The following is a 24557-nucleotide window of genomic DNA, read 5'->3' as shown; positions in this document are numbered from 1 at the left end:
AGGATAAAATGAATTTTAAAATATTCTAGTACTCTTTCTTTCTCTCACTGAATACCCAGTATTCAGAATAACACAATATTTCACATCACAATTTATCCTATTTTGGATTGAAAAGTAAATTATCCATATATTTCTTATTTTTTCTCCTGATAATTTCCACCAGAAATCACTGATATTTGTATTAAAATCGATGTTAGGAAATGAGGATAAATACTGTAAACATGTTGTAGTTTTAACATTATAGGATTAAATGATAAAGATTTTGGAGGCTTCAGAGAAATAATTCATGGGGCTTTTAGTATGAGTTCACATATTTATAAATTCTATCATTGTCAACCTCATATCAATCAAGAGTATTTTATTGGAGTTCTAGTTTAGTGGAAAATACATTAGTTTGTTAAGATTTAATAAGAGAGCATACAGTTATCAAAATTGCTTCTCTGTGGTGTGTGTGCATGTGATAACAGACCATATAATGATTTAAAGACAGAAATATTATGCTGGATCTATACCAGGTTTTTTGCCTTTCATTATATAAAGAAAATGAAGTCATTCAGTCATGTCTGACTCTTTGCAATCCCATGGACTGTAGACTGCCAGGATCCTTCATCCATTGGATTTTCCAGGCAAGAATACTGGAGTGGGTTGTCATTTCCTTTACCAGGGGAATCTTCCCGACCCAGGAATCAAACCTGGGTCTCCTGAATTGCAGGTAGACTCTTTACTGGCTGAGCCACTGGGGAATCCCCTCATTATATAAAAGCATAGCCAACTAACACTACTACTTTTCTTGCTGAATAATTGAGACTATAAATGAAAACTGGCCCCCGAGGTAAAACAAGCACAAGTTTCTCTATTAATAATTTTAAACAGGAATAAGATGCAGTTACATTTTCAAATGAACAGTTGACATTAACATTACAGCAGAAAATTAATTGCTGTTGGGTCATTTCGAAAGTATTAAATGTGACGTCATCTTTCACTGTGCTCAGTTATGAAGCAGTATTACTGGGGTTGCTATGATTAATTAGTGAGATAATGCAATAAAACAGTTCATAGAAATACAATGTGTTTGGGAAAACCAAGCACTAAATAAATTCTAAAAAAGAGCTTTAACATTAAAATGATTTAAATAGTTCATCTAATTGACGTCAGTATTTCCAAACAAAACTGCTAGGTTATCAAATATCAATAGTGAAGAAAATATACCAGTAAGGTTGTTTGGTTTAGGGAATGTTAATATTGGTATCTCAATATATTAAGAATTCTAATACAGCATAAGACATCATTTTTATTGCAGTCATATTAAGCTGTTCTTCAAGAACACTTTTGTTTATCCATTAATCATGAAAAATGATTGCATAAATAATATAAGAAATGATTTCAAAATTAAATACAAAAAATTGCCTTCATTTATCTTCAATTCTTAAGCTCAACTAGAAAAGGAAAGTCGATTCAGTTTCATTTCTTTTTGCCATTAACTAGTTTTGTGAACTTCAATCATTCCCAAATGTCTTTGAATTTCAGTATTCTTCCCTAAAAAGAAATAAAATGAAAAGTTACCATGGAACTTTTAATATTTATGCACCACTTGCATGCCATTACCAGAATTACAAATAATTGTCTACTCTCTAACATAATATTGTAATGATTCTACTCTATTGGACCAGTTTGGCTTTCTAAATTGTTCCTTTGCATTAGTAAAATTAAGTATTTTTTCCTACAAAAGTGGCCTTCTTTCCACATTCTTTGAGGTAATTAAGTGTACTTTTCATTTAATAATTGATAACCAATTATTCTATTCTGTGTCCCTCCCAACCTGACCCCGTTGCTATTAGCTGTGAGCTGTGGTCACCCTGGTAGTCCAATTTATGGAAGAACAAGTGGAAATGGATTCAATTTTAATGATGTGGTAACGTTCTCCTGCAATATTGGGTATCTCATGCAAGGGCCAACAAAGGCCCAATGCCAGGCCAACAGACAGTGGAGCCAACCTCCGCCAGTGTGCAAAGGTAAAAATCTAACTGTGTCGCGGCTGAGAGCATGGCAATAATGTGTCTGTGTAAGCACAAATGGTAATATTTGAAACAATTTGGGCAAAACAGTAGAAAATTAATAAAACAAATATTTAATATTATGTCATCTCATTACTAATGCTTTCCTTTTTCTTATTTTTTAACTTTTAAAAGTTATAAAACTGGTAAATGCTATTTCAGTTGCTTAACTGTGTTATCTGGTACCAGTTCTATAGCTGTATATAAAGTCATTTAGCTCATTTTTACTTGCAGTTGGCTTCATAATTAATGGAACTAATCTCAGTTTATTTTTTCACATTTTTAAACATTGTGGAGTATAGTTAATTTACAATGCTATATTGTAAAATTTTTTTGGAGTATAGTTGATTTACAATGTTATGTTAGTTTCAGGTGTTTTTTATATATATATATATATATGTATATATCTTTTTTAGATTCTTTTCCCATATAGGTAATTACACAGTATTGAGTAGAGTTCCTTGTACTATAGAGTAGGTCCTTATTAGTTATCTAGTTTATATATAGTAATATGTATATATCAATCCCAATCTCCCAGTTTATCTCCTCCCTTCCTCCTGGTACCGTAAGTTCATTTTCTACATCTGTGAGTCTATTTCTATTTTCTAAATCTTTCTCTGTCTGATTTACTTTACTCAGTATGACAATCTTCATATTTTTGGAAAAACAATGTATGAGCTTTAAATTACCATGATACCTGTGTTAGGGGTTATTTATTGTTCGTTCTATGGAAACATAGAGAATCATTTGTATTTATTCTGTTTGCAAAGAGGTATGATATATTTCATAGTCTGATAAAATACAACTCAATTATTACTTTCCTCCATTTTCTATATCCATAGCTTGAAAGATATATTTCTTTTTTTTATGTATCATTCTTTATAAATCTGTATTCAGTATATTTACAGAGTTGCTGTTGTTTAAAATAGTTTTGCAAAGAAGTTCTCCTGTTTCCAATATTTTCAGCCATATATCCATAGTTCTTTATGTTAATTTTCTTCCTTGAATCTTTGTTTTGTTTGATAAAATTTACCTTTGAAACTAAGTTTCTAATGAAAATTTATATATTATATTATTCTAAATATATATTTCAAATATGTGTCATTTGTTTAGTGGTCAACTGTTCTGATCCTGGAATTCCAGCCAATTCCAAAAGAGAAAGTAAAATAGAACATGGGAATTTCACCTATGGCACTGTGGTATTCTATGACTGCAATCCTGGATATTTCTTATTTGGATCTTCAGTTTTGATATGTCAACCAAATGGACAATGGGACAAACCTTTACCAGAATGTATCAGTAAGTAGATAATGTGAACTCTTTCTTGAGAAAATGCCCTGACACCATACATGTATATTTATTGTCTTTATGAAATATTTAGAGCTGTGTATCAGAAGGAAGTGTACTGATTGTACTTTTTTATTGTTTTGAAAGTGCCCTTCCTGTGTTCTGCCAATTCAGTGCCTGTGTGCCATCCATATTAATATTAATATGATTAATATTTCTCTATTATTCCTTGATTTTGAACCTTCATGGAACAGACAATATTAAAGGCAGATATATTTCATACTCTGTGATGTTGCCATTCCATGAGAGGCAACTATATTTTTATTTTCTCATGTACTACTGTTTCAAATTTCATTTAAAGCAAAATGAGTCAATATAAATAGCCACTAGGGCTGCAAAATGCTTGAGAAAATTAGAGTGTTACTTAAAACTCATTGACTTTAAATATTTATCTTATACAGGCACATGCATATATGAAATGTTAATATACATTGTCTTTAAGGTAGTAGGAATATGAATACATTTTGTTATATGTTGTTTTGGAGCTATAGAATATAAATAAAATAAATTATAGCAGTTTTGCATATAATTAGCATGTATAGTGAGAAAATAATTTAACAGAAATAAATCAAAAGTATCTGAAGACAGAGAAATGAACTTGAATTCTAGGCATTCAGCTTATAGATAGGACTCAGTTACATTTGCTTCTCAGAGTTGATGAATATTGGACATGATAGGAAAGAAACAATCATTGTGCAAGTAATTTTTGGTTATACTAAATTGCTAAATTACAAAATCATTTTATGATTGTTTTATTTAAGGGTACTTTATGTACATGCAGTTTTTTAAATACTTGTGGCATCATTTATATACTCATTCATGAATAAAAACTTATAGAGTGCCTATCTAATTTCATATACTATGCACATAATTCAGTCAATTGTTGATCCCTTGTTTAAAATGTATTTGATTTCTCTTTGTAGACTAGTTAGTCTAAGGGTTTAAGTAGTTCACTTATCCTTGTATGGCTACAACATGAAAGTTAAAAATCTTTTGTAGGACCTGTAAACATGAACTTCTTCAGATTTTCATAGCTCTCATATACTTTTTACCTTTTTCTTATTTTCTATTGTACTTCCTGGTAATGTGCTATTTACTCAGGGGTTTTATTAAGTTTATATCTCCTGTGTGCTATTTAATACTCATCATATGTAATACTCTAGTCATAAAAGGGAACACATAGTAAGTCCCCAAGCTACTTCTAGCTTATAGAGAATTCTCAGTGTTTTAACATCTGATTCTGCTCAGCTCAGCTCAGCTGTATTTTGGTTGATAAGCCTCTGAGTATTTTCATTTTACAGGATGATTTATTTATTAATGGTCAGGAGTAGAATTTAGACTATATATGCATAGTCTGAATCGTGTGCCACAGGTCCATCTTCCATCCTTCTCCTTTACCCTCAAAGTTTTTCCCTTTTAATTTTTGTAGGGCATTTTGAATTCTATATGGAATCCTATAACCTTATTTAGCCAATCCATACCACTCCTCTCCCTATCTTTCACATCCTTATCTAGACGAATGCTTCCAATCCATGTACATTTGTATATAAACAAACACCCACCACCCCAATACATACAGGCTTATTGACTCAGTCATTTAAGCTTACTTACAGTGTTCCTGTTATACTCAGGGTGAGTGGGCTAACAGAAAAACTCCTGTAACTTCAACTTCATATAAATGTTTGATTTTCAGAGGATGTATATAGTGGAGCAGATAATTCTGATTCATTAATATTTCAAAAAAAGTTGGTACAGGTTGTTCGATAGGAGATATAAAAAAATTTTATATTCAATAATTATGTATTGTAGTGATTGACTGTGGACACCCTGGCGTTCCTCCTAATGCAGTCCTGTCTGGTGAGAAGTATACCTTTGGGTCTACTGTTCACTATTCCTGCACAGGAAAGCGTACACTTCTAGGCCAATCATCAAGGACTTGCCAATTAAACGGCCATTGGAGTGGATCACAACCTCATTGTTCAGGTACCACTAGGAAAATTGGATGATGTTTATTGGAAATTACATTATGAGTATTATGACTGGGGCTATTTTATTAGTAGTATTATGATAAGGACCTCCCGGGTGCTCAGTGGTAAAGAACCTACATGCTAGTGCAGGAGATGGAGGTAATGTGGGTTCAATCCCTGGGTCAGGAAGATTCCCTGGAGAAAGAAATGGCAACCCATTTTAATATTCTTGCCTGGAGAATTTCATGGACAGTGGAGGCTGGTGGGCTACAGTCCATAGGTCTCAAAGAGTTGGACAGGACTTAGCAACTGAACTTGAACACAAAGCAATGTAAAGAGACACAATAATACATTTCTCTTTTAAAAATATCACGAGGGAAGCTATAACATTATTTTTACATTTATCAGAATTCTTAAGGTAATTTAGAATTTACAATGCAAATTAATACTGATCTTATATATGAAAAATTACAGGTGTAAGTTCTGAACTGTGTTGTATTGAACATACATGGGTTTAGAATGGTACTTTCTGTGAAATGCTTTTATCCATTAGAATAGCAAATCACTTAAGCTTTAGCAATTCCATTTTCAGATCAGATCAGATCAGTCGCTCAGTCATGTCCGACTCTTCGCTAACCCATGAATCGCAGCATGCCAGGCCTCCCTGTCCATCACCAACTCCCGGAGTTCACCCAGATTCACGTCTATCGAGTCAGTGATGCCATCCAGCCATCTCATCCTCTCTCGTCCCCTACTCCTCCTGCCCCCAATCCCTCCCAGCATCAGAGTCTTTTCCAATGAGTCAACTCTTCGCATGAGGTGGCCAAAGTACTGGAGTTTCAGCTTTAGTATCATTCCCTCCAAAGAAATCCCAGGGCTGATCTCCTTCAGAATGGACTGGTTGGATCTCCTTGCAGTCCAAGGCACTCTCAAGAGTCTTCTCCAACACCACAGTTCAAAAGCATCAATTCTTTGGCACTCAGCTTTCTTCTCAGTCAAACTCTCACATCCATACATGACCACAGGAAAAACCATAGCCTTGACTAGACGGACCTTTGTTGGCAATGTCTCTGCTTTTGAATATGCTATCTAGGTTGGTCATAACTTTCCTTCCAAGGAGTAAGCGTCTTTTAATTTCATAGCTGCAAGTCACCATCTGCAGTGATTTTGGAGCCCAAAAAAATAAAGTCTGACACTGTTTCCACTGTTTCCCCATCTATTTCCCATGAAGTGATGGGACCGGATGCCATGATCTTTGTTTTCTGAATGTTGAGCTTTAAGCCAACTTTTTCACTCTCCTCTTTCACTTTCATCAAGAGGCTTTTTAGTTCCTCTTCACTTTCTGCCATAAGTGTGGTGTCATCTGCATATCAGAGGTTATTGATATTTCTCCCGGCAATCTTGATTCCAGAGGTAATATTATATCAATGATTTCCTGTTAGAATTCAGTTCTTTGTACCTGAACTTTTAAGCAATTGATTATTTAATAGCATGATTTTAAAATAAAGTCCTAAATGTTTTAAATTAAACTAACCCAACAAGTTTTATGAGAGATGTTTATCTATCATAATTTGATTTATTAAGGCAACAGAAAACTCCTGTGTCGCTATAATCCCAATAGCATTTTCTTAGAATATGTAAACATTAAATCTATTTTTAATAATTTTTTTCACAAAGTAAGCATTTGATAAATATTATCTAAGGTCTTTAAGCTACTATTTTTCTTCAATAATTGTTATTTCAGTTTTCGAGCTGTGAGGTTACCTTACTTGATACTATTCATTCTATTTTTACCTATCTGCCAATATTAATGCTTATTTTTCTGCCTATTCTTTTTATTTACATATTTATTTTTGTGTTATTGTATCTCTGTGGAGATCATATGACAACTTATTAGGAGTTGTTTCACATTATTCTTCTTTTACAGGTAAAAGGTGTGAAATAGTTCATTAATTTCAGTTATGTTAATTATTATGTAATTATGGTTAAATCCTATGAGATCACTGCCTGAGACTTCAAATTTAATCTATAAATTATGGAAACTATCAGTTAATTTATTTACTCAGATAACTGATAATACACATAAACCCACAAGCATTTTCTCTGTCACACACAATGGATTAGAAAGCTACTACTTAGTTGTAGAATAAAGTGTGTATACATATATTTAAAAGTAAAATAGTGTCATTAAATCTTTATGTGGTTATTAATATTGCTTATATGATGATAAGCAAGTATTAGGAAAGATTCCAGATGCACAGAGCATGTCAAAATTGGCATCTAGGTAGACAGAAAGCACTTTCAGTGATTATACCTTCAACTTTCTCTCTGTTTCTCTGTCTCTCTCTGTCTTTTCTCTATCTGTCTTACTGAATACTAGTTGTGGCAACTTTAATTAGACATATTTAAGAAATGAGAAGGGGACTGAGCAAACCCTACACACTATAGTCAAGAGAAACACCCTGTCATGAGCAAAATCCTTCTTAACAACTTGTCAGAGTTTCTAGTCTTTGTTTATAATTCATTTTTGTACTTTTATGTATAAAAAGTATGGAGTTTTTTCATCTTTGGTCAATGGTCATTAATAGAGAAGATTAAATGGTATAAGTTTAGGCTAGAAATATTATACTTTAATATTTACATTTTCCAACACATCACTGTTCTGTTTTAACAGAAACTGATTTTAATTCAGAGAAGAAAAGATGAAAATTGCCAAATCCACGTTCTAAATTTTAACTGTATGAACCCATTGTCATTTGAGCCCAAAGAATTGTCAATTATGAATTTTCCATTACCTTGGTTAAGAACTAGATTCAGGAAATACTAATGAAATGTCTTCAACTTATGAGACGTTTCCAAATATCACTGGAAAATAACACCATGCTCCACAACTATTTTCTTTTTCCTTTAGGCTTTTTATTGTGACTGGAGTCAAATGGAAAGTATGAATTATGATTTTACCCAGTCAACTTACCATATTAAAGCACAACATGAATAGCAACAAAAAAAATGCCCACAGGATTGATGAACTAAATCATGAGTTTAATAAATGTTTATTGAATTAAATTAACTTGGACTGTACTGAATTGCAGGTGATGCTACTGGAACATGTGGGGATCCAGGTACTCCTGGTCACGGTTCTAGACAGGAAAGCGATTTCCGAACCAAGAGTTCTGTACGCTTTGCCTGTGATACTGGTTATATCCTTCATGGTTCAGAAGAAAGAACATGTTTACCCAATGGCAGTTGGACTGGAAGGCAGCCCGAATGCAAAGGTAAAGTCAAGTAGAAACTAATAACATTGAGAGTGCTGGAATTTGATGTGGATCACATTCAACTGTGTGCTGCTAAGTGAAATTACTCCTTCCAGTACTCTCTGTCTTCAACCATGGAATAAAAGTAGTAGTATTCCAATAGTTTTACCAATACTATAGTATAAAAGAAATATGACAGGTAATAATTATTAATTTAGTCTCAAGTATGTATCAAGTGTCATTTATATACAAACATTATTCACATCACAGCAGATATCAAGATTGGAAAAGCTAAAAAGATATTTTTCCCCCATCACAGTGCTCTGAATTGTTGACAGCACTAGGAAAAAATTAGGTTGTTCTTACATCAACTCATTCCTCACAATATGTTTTAGTTTTCAGGTTTGTAGAAATGGTAAAATATAGAAAGATGTCTAAGTATACATGATGTTTTTCATTTATGGGTATTGCTAATAACCAGAACAGAGGAACCTGGTTGGCTACAGTCCATGAGGTCGCAAAGAGTCAGTCAGACACAATTGAGCGACAAAGCACAGCACAGCACAGAATTGTTCTGATCGATTCAGAGTTAACAGGATCAAATCTTTACAATATTCACTAAAAAGAAAATGTTGCAGGGAAAATATCCTTATAATTTAAATTGCTCTTTTTTGAGGTTATTTTAGGGCAAAAGCTAAACTTACAAAAGTATTTATGAAACTTGCTTGATGTTGTACCAAATGTATTGGTTTTATAAATAGAAAACAATTCCCAGTGGAACCTTCTTAACAGTTTTTTAATTGACTATATTTCAGAAACTTTTTATTATGTTTAAATACTATATCTATATTTTAGGAAAGGCATTCATCCTTTTTTAAGTGGACTGAATTTAATAATGGTAAGAGAGAATTACAAATCTGTTTCTGTTATAGGTTGGGGAACAAAGTCGTTGAGCAAAAGACGCTAAGTACGCTGTCTTCACTTCATTTCTCAAGCTTAGTTACCAAAGGCAAAGTCTTTATAATGACGTTGCACATTATGTGGGTGATAGCTAAGTCAGCTTTTGTTCAGCTGTACTGCAAAATATTTTTAGATGAAATGCAACTCAACCCAGTGCTAACCTTGTTTTGTTCATATATACATTATAGATAAAACAGAAGTAGGAGTTGTAGCAAATATAACAGAATTAATACTTTTCTCATAAAATGGAGCTCATGCAATTCACTTGGTAAAACAGATTCTAGTAAATGAATAGAAAGAACAAATAAACAGAAAATACAAAAGAGCAAAAAAAAATTGCAGTTATAGAAGAAATTCTACATAAGTACTAATCAGAAAATTATGGTTAAACAACAAAGCATCACTTTTAATTTGTTTTAATATGAAATTGTAGTGCATGTACAGCAAAACTAGAACTTCAAAGCATTTCTGGAGCCTTTTTATTACATTTTAGATTAATTTGATAAAATGCATATATATTGTTAGCTTTGACCTATTAACTCCATTTTTGAGAATTTAGTTCCTAAAGAAAATAAAAATATTAAAGAGAACACACAATCATAAAGATGCATTATTTTTATTTCAAACACTCTAACTACCAAAAACAGGAACCAATCTGACAACACTAGAAAAAATATCACATAGGAAATTGTATATTTACATAATGTGATAGAGAAAATACTAGAATAAGCCATGAAGCAATATGAGAAAATGTATCATACAAAGCTTAGTTGAAAAATAAGACTCAAAAGTATGCATTCTATTAAAATCATAGGAAATGATAGTCACTTGAGAGAAAAATATAGAAGTCAATATAATAAAAATGACAATATTACAGAGAGGTGAAATTTGTAATATTTTTATTCTCTTTATTTCAAATGTTTGGTAGTGCCGTATTACTTTAGTAATGGAAAACCTTTCTGAGAATACAATAGATTAACTATCTATTAAATATTAAATGTCTATTAAAGATTAAATATTCAAATATCAAATTAATATGATAAAATACCTTAAATAAAAAATTACAGATTTAAAGAGTGTAACATTCTTTGACAAACTGACAAGGTTTTTAAAAATGATGGGACATGATATTGGAGGGGTTGTGTGAAAATAAGCAAACTTTCACACCATTGATACAAATGTGTATTGTTATATAGTGTTCTGATAATTTGGATAACTCTGTATATACTCAAAATATTTTTCAAAACTTAAAATTATCCAGAAATTCCACTTTTAGAAATTTATCTTAAAAATAGGATCAATGTACATAGTTGTATACACAAGCTAGAGTATATTATAACCCAAAATGTTAGAGAAATTAAACTAAATTGAATTTCATGTTTATCAGCAGGACATTAGTTAGTAGATCCTGAATACACACAGAATGGAAGAGTATCCCATTACTAACCTTTATGAAAGATGCCCAAATTATTATTTGCAAACTGTTTGTTTCCTGTCTACCCACAAACCTATAGCATCGCTACAAATGACAGACAAAATTAAGTATTTAAGATGTAGGGATTCCCTGATGGCTCAGACGGGTAAAGCATCTGCCCAAAATGCAGGAGACCCTGGTCCGATCCCTGGGTTGGGAAGAGCCCCTGGAGAAGGAAATGGCAACCCACTCCAGTACTCTTGCCTTGAAAATTCCATGGATGGAGGAGGAGCCTTGTGGGCTACAGTCCATGGGGTCGCAAAGAGTCGGATACGACTGAGTGACTTCCCTTAAAATGTATGATTATACTTCATATTCATACAAATAGCCTTAAAATTTGTAAAGTCTTAGGAAGTTTTCTTATACTGCAACAAAAGTAGATATTGCAACTGACATAGGCTTCTTTTTTAATATATAAAAAATTCACTTATGCCATTGATGGCAAGTAGTTAAACATAATATCATATAATCATAAAAGGCATTTATGTTTGTGACTCCTATTTAGGATGTATTGAAAACTTAATGAAAGTCATTCCTACTTTGTTTTATTCAGTTTATTTTTGTAGACTTTGGTCCAGAAATAGAGATTATAAAGTTTTAATGCAAACCAGTTATATAAAAACAAACACAATGCTTATAATATTTAAGTGTATATTTTATATTTGTTTTCTAACAAATATAATTGTAGTAAATCTTTGTTGCTTCTCATTACATATCTTCCAATTTTACATGAGTAGTTTTTTAGGCAGAGACTCTTAAAATCCTTCTTTGAAAGATTTTATATTACCCAAAAGCAATACTGAAGTAATTATGTGCAAAGTTTTTACCAAAGTGACTAACAAAAATCATAAAAAAATAGCTATTCTATGATTTGTATCCCAGTAAGTAAACTAATAAAATCAATATAAATTCATCTTGAATTTTAACTCCTCATAAAACAGACTTCAATGCTTAGAGGATTTTTATAGCTTCTTTGGACAATTTGAAACAATCATTTATTCCTTAACTGTTCGTGAGAGGATTCTTGAATGCACTATTTTTATATATACTCTTGACCATTTTGTTTTATAGCTGTACAGTGTGGTAACCCTGGGACAACAGCCAATGGAAAAGTCTTTCGGATTGATGGCACAACATTTTCTAGTTCAGTCATTTATTCCTGCGTGGAGGGATATATTCTCTCTGGACCTTCAGTTAGGCAGTGCACAGCCAATGGAACGTGGTCTGGAACTTTGCCTAACTGTACAAGTAAGTTTCTTTTCAATATTTTGAAATATCACTAGATGTATGAAAAGTAGTTGTATAAACATGTATGTCTGTGTTTTGTATTATAATTAATCAAACCAGGCAAGAGTTTGAATATTTATAGGTGGTTCAGACCATAAGGAATCTGCCTAAAATGCAGGAGACCTGGGTTCAATCCCTGGGTTGGGAAGATCCTAAGGAGAAGGGAATGGCAACCTACTCCAGTATTCTTGCCTGAAGATTTTCATGGACAAAGGAGCCTAGTGGGCTCCATTACATAGGGTCACAAAGAGTCAGACATGACTGAGCCGCTCTTTCACTTTCCCCTAAAAATGATAGTAGTGTTATGGTCGCATGTATACTAGTGAGTTTAATATTCAGCTTCAAAGGTATTATATAGGCAGAGAAAAGAGGGATCACAGAAAATCAGTGTTATTAAATATAATTTTACAGTGTATTAAAAATAGAGATGAATTATCCCCTATAATCAAGACTAAATATATAACATTCAAGACTAAAAATAGAATGAAATTTTATTTTGCCAATCTCATACATATTAATTGTTAACTTGGTTTTTTAAAAAGTGGACTGATTATTTATGGGTTCTTGCACTGTTTAGGGAGAAGGCAATGGCACCCCACTCCAGTACTCCTGCCTGGAAAATCCCATGGACAGAGGAGCCTGGTAGGCTACAGTCCATGGAGTCACTAAGAGTTGGACACGACTGACCAACTTCACTTTCATTTTTCACTTTCATGCATTGGAGAAGGAAATTGCAACCCACTCCAGTGTTCTTGCCTGGAGAATCCCAGGGACAGGGGAGCCTGGTGGGCTGCCGTGTATGGGGTTGCACAGAGTCGGACATGACTGAAGCGACTTAGCAGCAGCAGCAGCACTGTTTAGGGAAGTCTTAGTGGCAGATTTGCCCTCTTGAGATGTAAAATCTTATGGCATTCTAGTGATTCAGCATCATAAAGAAATTACCCACTTGATGGATTTTTAAATGTACTTAAAATTCCTATATATAAATTAATGCTTACCTATGGAAAAAAATAGAATTTACTTAACAAACAATAATTTATCCACTGGAAAATCATGGCTGCTTATATTAATTAAGAGGAACTGCAGCAGCATCATATAAATCATGAAATTTTTGAAAGAAGAGCTATTTTATGTCTGTTCAGAGACTCACTCAAGGAGTTATGAGAAGTTGCCAAAGTCTTTGAATGAAGTAGGCTCTCAGGACACTAATGGAGTTTCTTGTGTATTAAAATTTGAACAGATTATACTTTTGAAATAGAGGTCTTCATTAAAAATAGTTTGTGAATATCAAAATAAATGGGCATGAGTAAAATTTGTAAATGAGGAGCATACTGCTTCCAGGATTCAAAAAGACGTTGGTCCTGAGGTCAATAGTTCTTGACGGTGTCAGTAATGGATCCACTCTTGGCTGATGTAGTAATTTCCAGAAATATATAAGCTAGACCTTGTACTGTATGTGGGTAAATGATCCATCACCTGCCACTTTTTTTTCTTTAGCTCCTTTGTGAGTATTTGTACTTTCTGAATAAATGACTGAAAACAATCTATTCATAGGAGGATTCCATCAAAGTAATGCCATATCATATTTGTGATTCTGGAGAAAGTTGGTTGTATTAATAATTAATATCTTGCTTGAAAACTGTGTGTGATGGCAAGGCTGTTGAAATACTGTGTGATTATTTTGTTTCTTGAAAGCTGAGGACAAACTACGGCTCAAAGGTCGTTGAAATAAGCACTATTAGAACAATCAGCCAAATCTGTAGTAGCAGAATAATTTCCAGTTATTGATTTGAGTCAGTAATAAGTAATATTCCTGGCCTCGTGTCAGTACCAGATACTGTTATATCTCCTCTTTGGGAGAAGTTCTTTATTTCCCTTTGGCCAGTTTGGTCTTGGCTTAATCAGGTTTTCTCCTAGGTCTCCAAAGATCTCTGTGAATGTGTGTCCTCTCTTGTACTCCATCTCATAAAGTTCCACTTTGTCCTCTTCTGTCCAATCCATCTTTAAAACTCAGGGAATCCACTTGGCTTTGCATAGGGTCCTTCTTCCTGTGCCCGCTGAAAAAATATCTTTGGGCAGTAAGATGAGACAGTCATAGCACTCATCTCATCCGTTTCCTGTCACTCGAGGTTTACTGTGCTTTGCTGCCTGATGAAAGCTGTATTTTTTTTTTTTTTTTTGAGGGTTGAGGAGTTGTTTTAAAACAACTTCCTTGTTTTTCTGTCTTGAAGGAAAGAAAGTCTCCCACTTTCTTTTAAAACGTGTCATTTTTGTAAAACTGAACAATTTAACAATTAACAAATACGCTTTACTCTTTTCATACTATAGGGCTTCCCTGGTGTCTCAGATGGTAAAGAATCTGCCTGCAATGCACGTGACATAAGTTCAATCCCTCGGTCAGGAAGATCCCCTGGACGAATAGGCTTTGTTATTTCATTCTATACCACCCTACCTGAGCCTTTAAAACTCTTACCCAGTGCCCTTGAAATATTAGCTCAAATGGCACATTTGGGAAAAACCCTGCTAGGACACTTCTTCTTCATATCCCTTTGGCTAAAACTGATCTCGCTCTATGCTGTTTAACTCTTCTATGGCAATTACTTATACCACTAAACTATAAACCTCAAAGGGCAATAGGAATCAGGGCTGTTTTATCTCATTGACCCTCTAGCCCATGATATGTAAATTTAGTAAATAGTTATTGACTGACTCATGTATCTCATATGAGCTTTTTTTTTTAGCTATTAGTACATATTACTTACCATTCCACTCCATTTAAAAATACTTGTAGAAAGGGCTTGTAATTTTATACATAACGTGACACATGATTCTGGTATACGCAAGTGTTAGTCACTCAGTCGTGTCTGATTCTTTGTGACCCTTTGGACTGTAGCCTGCCAGGCTCCTCTGTCCAAGGAATTCTCTAGCAAGAATACTGCAGTGGGTTGCCACGTCTCCTCCAGGGGATCATCCCAAACCAGAAATGGAACCGGAGTCTCCTGTATCTCCTGCATTAAAGGCAAATTCTTTACCCACATGCTGAGTCATCAGGAAAGTGTTCAATATACAGTTATGGAAAAGAATGAAATAATGAATACATTCAGAGTAAAGGAAATCTGCTGAGTAGCACATTTTTTCATGTTGAGTAACAATTTCACTTATTCATGGGTAAATACCTAAGTGTTTATCTGAAGTGTTTACCAATTTTAGTAAAGATAAACAAATAAACACATCCTAATTCTTAAGACTGATATTGCATTAATTTTTTTACTGAATCGTCTTTGTTTTCCTTAGGAAATTTTTAACCAAGTTAAAAACACTCAATTAAGACACTGGTAGGAAATAACATATCAAAAAATAAACTCTTTTTTTGTGTAAGTCCCTTAAGGAGAAGCATTATGTTCAGTAAGGCATTTCAAACATTAGCTTTTAAATGATATATTGCTGTTAAACTGAAAACTGAGAATTTTAATTGTTGATTTACTTCTTCAAAAAAACTGCTAAAACCTAGAAGCAACCCAAACCAAAGGCAGAACTAAAATTATCCTTCCAAAAAGAACACAGAGAGGTTTCATTGGAAATTAAAAGAGACTAAACTTTTATAATTAAAGAATTTAAGATACTAAAAATTAATATGCAGTGATCCATTGCTTAGAACCAGAGTTTCAGAGTCTTTCTTGTTAATTTGCAATGGAAGTTGATTTAAACAAATGATTGATAGAATAGTGTAACTTTAGAGCTGGAAGAGATCGTGGCATAGACTCTCATGCACAGGTCAGGAAACTGAGGCACCAATTCATTTAATTGACATACTAACTACTAACTTTATCTGTGTGAATCTTAACAAATTATGGAAAATTTTTAAAGAGATAGGAATATCAGACCGCCTTACCTGTCTTCTGAGAAACCTGGTTGCAAGTCAAGAAGCAACAGTTAGAACTGGATATGGAACAACTGACTGGTTCCATATTGGGAAGGGAGTACATCAAGGCTGCAAATTGTCACCCAACTTGTTTAAATTATATGCTGAGTACATCATGTAAAATGCTGGGCTGGATGACTCACATGCTGGAATCAAGATTCTGGGAGAAATAACAACCTCAGATATGTAGATGATACCACTTTAATGGCAGAAAGCAAAGAGGAACTAAAGAGCCTCTTGATGAGGGTGAAAGAAGAGAATGAAAAAGCTGGTTTAAAACTCAACATTCAATAAACTAAAATCATGGCATCCAGTCCCAATACTTCATGGCAAATAGATGGGGAAAATGTGGAAATGGTAACAGATCTTATATTCTTGGGCTACAAAATCACTGTGGATTTTGGCTGCAGCCACAAAATTAAAAGATGCTTCCTTCTTGGAGAAAAACCTATGATAAACATAGATAGCATATTAAAAAACCTGGGCTATCACTTTGCCAACAAAGGTCCATCTAGACAAAGCTTTGGTTTTACAGTAATCATGTATAGATATGAGAGTTGGACCATAAAGATGGCTGAGTGCCGAAGCATTGGTGCATCTGAATTGTGGTGCTACAGAAGAATCTTGAGAGTCCCTTGGACAGCAAGGAGATCATACCAGTCAATCCTAAAGGAAATCAATCTGAATATTCCCTGTAAGGCCTGATGCTGAAACTGAAGCTCCAGTACTTGGCCATCTGATGCAAAGAGCTGACTCAGTGGAAAAGACCATGATGCTGGAAAGACTGAGGGCAGGAAAAGAGGGGGACAGAGAGGAGATGGTTGGATGGCATCAGCACCTTAGTGTCCATGAGTGTGAGCAAACTCCGGGAGATAGTGAAGGACAGGAAATCCTGGCGTGCTACATTCCACTGAGTCACAAAGTCAAACATGAATTAGTGACTAAACAGCAACTACTGACAGAGCTCACCACTGAGCAATCATTTTCACCACATAGATGGAGAAAATTTCCCATTGCATGAATTTTTAAATTTCTTAGAAATAAAGGAAACTGTAAGTTCAAATACAATATTTTTCATAAGTTTTGATTTAATGTAATTGTCTTTTGTGGGCATTTTTTATAGTATCTATATACAAGGATATATATATTAATTGAATTAAACTAGGTATAAAAAAAATTAAAGTATTGGACTAAATTTCTAAACCACATTCCTGATTCAAATTTTTGGAAAACCCACCTAAGCAAAACAAAACTTCCCTTTTATCCTTTTCATTCAAATTGTTATTATTTTTATGCATAAATAAAAATATGTCATTCAGTGTTTACCATTTGTTAGCATTTGTGTTTTTGGAAGTGAGTGTTTGCTGTGACCAGTGCATTCTCTTGGCAAAACTCTTAGCCTTTGCCCTGCTTCATTTTGTACTCCAAATCCAAACTTGCCTGTTACTCCAGGTATCTCTTAACTTCCTACTTTTCCTACTGTGCATAAAAGCAAAATGGCTGTCTGATGAGGCCTTACAAATAGCTGTGAAAAGAAGAGAAGCCAAAAGCAAAGGACAAAAGGAAAGATATAAGTATCTGAATGCAGAGTTCCAAAGAATAGCAAGGAGAGATAAGAAAGCCTTCCTCAGTGATCAGTGCAAATAAATACAGGAAAAAAATAGAATAGGAAAGACTAGAGATCTCTTCCAGAAAATTAGAGATACCAAGGGAACATTTCATGCAAAGATGGACTCGGTAAATGACAGAAATGGTATGGAACTAAGAAGCAGAAGATATTAAGAAGAGGTGGCAACAATACACAGAAAAACTGTACAAAAAAGATCTTCATGACCCAGATAATCACGATGGTGTGATCACTCACCTAGAACCAGACATCCTGGAATGTGAAGTCAAGTGTACCTTAGGAAACATCACTACAAACAAAGCTAGAGGAGGTGATGGAATTCCAGTTGAATTATTTCAAATCCTAAAAGATGATTCTGTGAAAGTGCTGCAGTCAATATGCCAGCAAATTTGGAAAACTCACCAGTGGCCACAGGACTGTAAAAGTCACTTTTCTTTCCAAAAAGGCAATGCCAAAGAATGCTCAAATTACCGCACAATTACACTCATCTCACATGCTAGCAAAGTAATGCTCAAATTTCTCCAAGCTAGGTCAACAGTACGTGAACTGTGAACTTCCAGATGTTCAAGCTGGTTTTAGAAAAGGCAGCGGAACCAGAGATCAAATTGCCAACATCCACTGAATCATTGAAAAAGCAAGAGAGTTCCAGAAAAATATCTATTTTTGCTTTGTTAACTATGCCAAAGCCTTTGTGTGAATCACAATAAACTAGAAAATTCTGAAAGAGATGGGAATACCAGACCACCTGACCTGCCTCTTGAGAAATCTGTATGCAGGTCAGGAAGCAACAGTTAGAACTGGACATGGAACAACAGACTGGTTCCAAATAGGAAAATGAGTATGTCAAGGCTGTATATTGTCACCCTGCTTATTTAACCTATATGCAGAGTACATCATGAGAAACGCTGGGCTGGAAGAAGCACAAGCTGGAATCAAGATTGCAGGGAGAAATATCAATAACCTCAGATATGCAGATGACACCACCCTTAAGGCAGAAAGGGAAGAACTAAAGAGCCTCTTGATGAAAGTGCAAGAGGAGAATGAAAAAGTTGGCTTAAAGCTCAACATTGAGAAAACTAAGATCATGGCATCTGGTCCCATCACTTCATGGCAAATAGATGGAGAAACAGTGGAAACAGTGGCAGATTTTATTTTGGGGGGTTCCAAAATCACTGCAGATATTGACTGCAGCCATGAAATTAAAAGATGCTTACTCCTTGGAAGGAAAGTTATGACCAACCTAGACAGCATATTAAAAAGCAGAGACATTTCTTTGCCAACAAAGATCCATCTAGTCAAGGCTATGGTTTTTCCAGTAGTCATGTATGGATATGAGAGTTGGACTATAAAGAAAGTTCAGGACAGAAGAACTGATGCTTTTGAACTGTGTTGTTGGAGTACTCTTGAGAGTCCCTTGGGCTGCAAGGAGGTCCAACCAGTCCATCCTAAAGGAAATCAGTCCTGAGTATTCATTGGAATGACTTATATTGAAGCTGAAACTCCAATACTTTGGCCACCTGATACGAAGAATTGACTCATTTGAAAAGACCCTGATGCTGGGAAAGATTAAAGGCAGGAGGAGAAGGAAATGACTGAGGATGAGATGGTTGGATGGCATAACCGATTCAATGGACATAATTTTAGTAAACTCCAGGAGTTGGTGATGGGACAGGGAGGCCTGGCATGCTGTAGTCCATGGGGTTCACAAAGAGCCAGACATGACTGAGCTACTGAACTGAACTGAACTTTACATTCCAGTCCCCTATGATGAAAAGGACATCTTTTGTTGATGTTCATTCTATAAGGTCTTGTTGGTCTTCATAGAACTGTTCAACTTCAGCTTCTTTGGCATTAGTGGTTGGAGCATAGACTTGGATTACTGTGATATTGAATGGTTTGCCTTGCAAACGAACAGAGATCATTCTGTCATTTTTGAGATGGCACACAAGTACTGCATTTCAGACTCTTTTATTGACTAGGAGGGCTACTTCATTTCTTCTAAGGGATTCTTGCCATTATAGTAGATTTAATACTCATCTGAATTAAATTCAACATTCTGGTCCATTTTAGTTCACTGAATCCTAAAATGTCATTGTTCACTCTTGTCATCTCCCGTTTGACCACTTCCAATTTACTTTGATTCATGGACCTAACATTTCAGGTTCCTATGCAATATTGTTCTTTACAGTTTTGAACTGTAATTCCATTACAAGTCACATCTACAACTGGGCATTGTTTTCACTTTGGCTCCATGTCTTCATTCATTCTGGAGTTATTTCTCCACTCTTTTCCAGGAGCATACTTGGCCTTTACCAACCCATGGCCCGTCCATCTTGGATGGCCCTACACAGCCTGGCTCATAGTTTCATTGAGTTAGACAAGGCTATGATTTGTGATCAGTTTGGTTAGTTTTCTGTGATTGTGATTTCATTCTATCTGTCCTCTGATGGGTAAGAGGCTTGTGGATACTTCCTGCTGGGAGGGGCTGGCTGTGCTGGCAACATGCTTCAGTTCAGTTTAGTTCAGCCGCTCAGTCCTGTTCGACTCTTTGCGATCCCATGAATCGCAGCACGCCAGGCCTCCCTGTACATCACCAACTCCCGGAGTTCACTCAGACTCACGTCCATCGAGTCCATGATGCCATCCAGCCATCTCATCCTCTAGCGTCCCCTTCTCCTCCTGCCCCCAATCTCTCCCAGCATCAGAGTCTTTTCCAATGAGTCAACTCTTCGCATAAGGTGGCCAAAGTACTGGAGTTTCAGCTTTAGCATCATTCCTTCCAAAGAAATCCTAGGGCTGATCTCCTTCAGAATGGACTGGTTGGATCTCCTTGCAGTCCAAGGGACTCTCAAGAGTCTTCTCAAGAGCATCATGCTTAGTAAATCTTTAATCCAGTTTTCTGTTGATGGGTGGGGCTCTGTTTCCTCCCTGTATTTTGTCCTGAGGCCAAACTATGGTAGGGATAATGGCTATAATGGCAACATCCTTCAAAAAGACTTATGCCAGCATGCCTTGGCTCTTAGGACTTTTTACCTGAATGGTCTAGTGGTTTTCCCTACTTTCTTTAAGTCTGAATTTTGCAATAAGGAGTTCATGTTCTGAGCCATAGTCAGCTCCCAGCCTTGTTTTCGCTGACCGTATAGAGCTTCTCCATCTTCAGCTGCAAAGAATATAATCAGTCTGATTTCATATTGACTATCTGGTGATGTCCATGTGTAGAGTTGTCTCTTGTGTTGTTAAATGAGAGTATTTGTGTCCAGAAGAGAGCTAATGTTCAGTGCAGTGCTCTCATTTAGGGGTGATTTTGCTTCCCGGGGGACATTTGGCAGTGTCTGGACATATATTTAACTATCATAGTGCGAGTGAGTGGCATGTGCAAGTAGAGATCAATGTTAAACATTCCCGATGCATAAAAAGCAATCAAGAGTGATTGGTATGAAATGTCAATAGTGCCAAAGTTAATATCAAAAAAACTTACCTTACTGAAATACTAAAAAGGGAAACCGACTTCTGAATTCGGAGATTGTATAGAATCAGAAGTGTTACCCTGGAGATGGCTTGATCACCTTTCTGCAACTTCACTGTACTAGAGGAGAATTCTGTTCTCAACTTGAAACCCAGCAAAGCACATGTGCCTGAGTAAACATATCCATTGCTGCTTTGTGGCCAGTGGGAAATTGGTGGGATAGCTCAACTGTCACATGGGTTTGGTTACATGAATCACGGTGTATGTATATCCATGCAAGGGAATGTCATGTCATTAAAAACAAGTCACATGGATCTATATGTATTACCATCAAATATGTTCATTAGATACAGAGTCAAAAATAATTTGTGTTATATTGATATTCTATTTAAAAATGCAGATTTATAATGCTCATTTAAGAAGCTAAAAGAGAAAGTAGGTTTGAAGTGGCATAGATTGACTAGAAATACCACAGTTATGTCTTATATTGGCTGTAGAGGTTTATACTTAGATGTATCATAAATAATATCAAATGGGCATCAATTAGAAACTAGGAACTAATAGATAGAAACTAATGAGAAAAATTCCCACAAAACCAAATTCAAACCTTTCAGTTTATGTGTTTTTGAGAATCTGAGTTATTTAATCATTCCTTACATATCCATTCACTCATTTACTCTTCAAACAAGTATTTATTTAATCTCTTATGAGTCATGCACTAGACTAGGCTTAGATAATTCTAAAGGAAATAGACAAAATAACTGTCTCCATGGGGTTTATTGGGGTATGAGTGTGTGGATGAGTGCACGTGCATACACTCATGCTGTGTGCATAAAGGATTCTAGTGACCTTAGAAGAGACTTTCTTGAATTAAATCACAGCAACCTGCTGCTATGCACTAATGTCTCTGAATTTTAGGGTACACTCCTAAAGAGCCACTATCCTAAGGTTTTCCCTAAAAAAAAAAAAAAAAAACAGAAAGCCTCTTTTTGTTGCTGAAAACAAGCTGGTGGTGAATGAATTGACTTGTGGAGCAGGTGCTATTTACAAAGATTGTTGCTGTTGGAAACTGCCTCTTTGGCCTTTGCTTCATTATGAAGCCACCAGACAAATCCTTCTGAAGCTGTTGTTATCAGGCATTCCATTCATGATGCTGCCAAGATATGCAGAACTCTTTCTCAGTGCCTCTCTGAAATAAACCCTCTGTCATCTCTTTCGGTGGCTACATCTCACTCAGCTTATGTGCCTTATGATTGGGTTAGCTGTTCTCTCTTGCCAGAATTCTAATTCAGTCTCTAAAGTACTGCCCATAAAAAAATAATTGTCTGTTGGTATTTGCTTTAATTTTTCTTCTTCTTAATTTTAAATCTAGATTAAAGATATAAAATAACAATATATAGAATATAAAAAAGTAAAATAAAAGAAAATAAATTGAAGTCAAACTTTTTTATATGATTACATATTTTAAAACTGCAAAAAGAATTGACACATTTTGGTAAAAAAGCAGGATTTGGTTTTCTATCCAACTCAGTTCTACAATTTAAAAAAATATTTTCCTCATCAATAATGAAAAAAACCAAAGTCATTATATACACAGAGCTCTTATTAGGAGTCAGATGGAAACATCAAAGAGTGTGATTTCAGGAAACTCTTGGGGGTTCTGAGGATTATCAAATGGAGTGTTGTGAATATTGTTCTGTAATTTAAATATCATCATTCATGGTCCTAACACTTCCTGGCTCAACAGATTAGATTGATATGAAACAAACCTTGGCATTCATAATTTTTAGTGGTAAGTTAATAAAACACAGTAGAATTTAATTGCCATTAAGGTCTTCTTTGTCTTAATCTATTTTTGGTCTTTAACCTTAGACATTCAAAATACTAGAAATCATTAAAAATGAAAATAAAACAGTATAACCTAGATTTACCTGGTAAAATTATTTGTCCATTTATGAAAAAAAAAAAAAAGTGATTCAATAGGAAAAAAAAAAGTACTAAAAGGCTGGTTTGCTACTTGATTTTGTCTCCAGAAAAGGAAGTGTGTAACCTTCTGTTTTCCTTTTTCTCTTAGTCACAACAATGCATTTAGCCAAGTGTGCAGAGAAGGCAATGGCACCCCACTCCAGTACTTTTGCCTGGAAAATCCCATGGACCGAGGAGCCCAATAGGTTGCAGTCCATGGGGTTGCTAGGAGTTGGACACGACTGAGCTACTTCACTTTCACTTTTCACTTTCATGCATTGGAGAAGGAAATGGCAACCCGCTCCAGTGTTCTTGCCTGGAGAATCCCATATGGGGAAGCCTGGTGGGCTGCCGTCTATGGGGTTGCACAGAGTCGGACATGACTGAAGTGACTTAGCAGCAGCAGCTCAAATAATGGTTTTCAAAACAGCAAGTGCTTTTATGGCTTATGGTGGTTTGGTGGTTTAGTCGCTAACTCGTGTTCAACTCTTGTGACCCAATGGACTGTAGCCTACCAGGTGCTTCTGTCCATGGGATTCTCCAGGCAAGAATACTGGAGTTCATTGCAATTTTCTTCTCCAGAGGATCTTCCTGACCCAGGAATTGAACCCAGTTCTCCTGCATTGCAGGCAGATTCTTTATCAACTGAGCTACAAGGGAAGCTTATGTATATATATGATCTCTGTTAAGCCTTGTTCATAAATGAACACACACATACATACCTTGTTTGTAAATCCCATACTTAGACTTAAATATGCTTAAATTTCTTATGCTGTCACTGATCTTTTTGAAAGTTCTTATATGGCACCATCAGTTCAGTTCAGTCGCTTGGTAGTGTCTGACTCTTTGCAACACCATGGACTGCAGCATGCCAGGCCTCCCTGTCCATCACCAACTCTTACTCAAACTCACGTCCATTGAGTCACTGATGCCATCCAACCATGTCATCCTCTGTTGTCTCCTCCTCCTGCCTTCAATCTTTCCCAACATCAGGGTCGTTTCAAATGAGTCAGTTCTTTGCATCAGGTGACCAAAGTATTAGAGTTTCAGCTTCGATGAACACTCAGGACTGATCTCCTTTAGGATGGACTGGTTGTATCTCCTTGCAGTCCAAGGGACTCTCAAGAGTCTTCTCCAATACACAGTTCAAAAGCCTCAATTCTTTGGCACTCGGCTTTCTTTATGGTTCAACTGTCACATCCATACATGACTACTGGAAAAACCATCAAAAATG

The 24557-nt window shown here is 35.3% G+C and overlaps 1 protein-coding gene across 2 annotated transcripts in view; it reads left to right on the top strand.

Moving 5' to 3' along the window:
- CSMD3 (CUB and Sushi multiple domains 3) overlaps positions 1 to 24557 on the top strand; it is a 1458322-nt gene that overhangs the window by 1378135 nt on the left and 55630 nt on the right. For both annotated transcript variants that reach the window (XM_044928635.1, XM_025265188.2), the window contains 5 exons: positions 1839 to 2012; positions 3168 to 3353; positions 5211 to 5384; positions 8461 to 8643; positions 12128 to 12304. In XM_044928635.1, coding sequence (XP_044784570.1) covers positions 1839 to 2012; positions 3168 to 3353; positions 5211 to 5384; positions 8461 to 8643; positions 12128 to 12304 — 894 coding nt within the window. The remainder of the gene's footprint in view (positions 1 to 1838; positions 2013 to 3167; positions 3354 to 5210; positions 5385 to 8460; positions 8644 to 12127; positions 12305 to 24557) is intronic.

The sequence above is a fragment of the Bubalus bubalis genome, chromosome 15 (assembly GCF_019923935.1).
Source record: "Bubalus bubalis isolate 160015118507 breed Murrah chromosome 15, NDDB_SH_1, whole genome shotgun sequence".
In the NCBI taxonomy this organism is placed as follows: Eukaryota; Metazoa; Chordata; class Mammalia; order Artiodactyla; family Bovidae; genus Bubalus; species Bubalus bubalis.
Note: the sequence above shows the minus strand (reverse complement) of the source record. Positions and strands in the feature narration are given on the sequence as shown.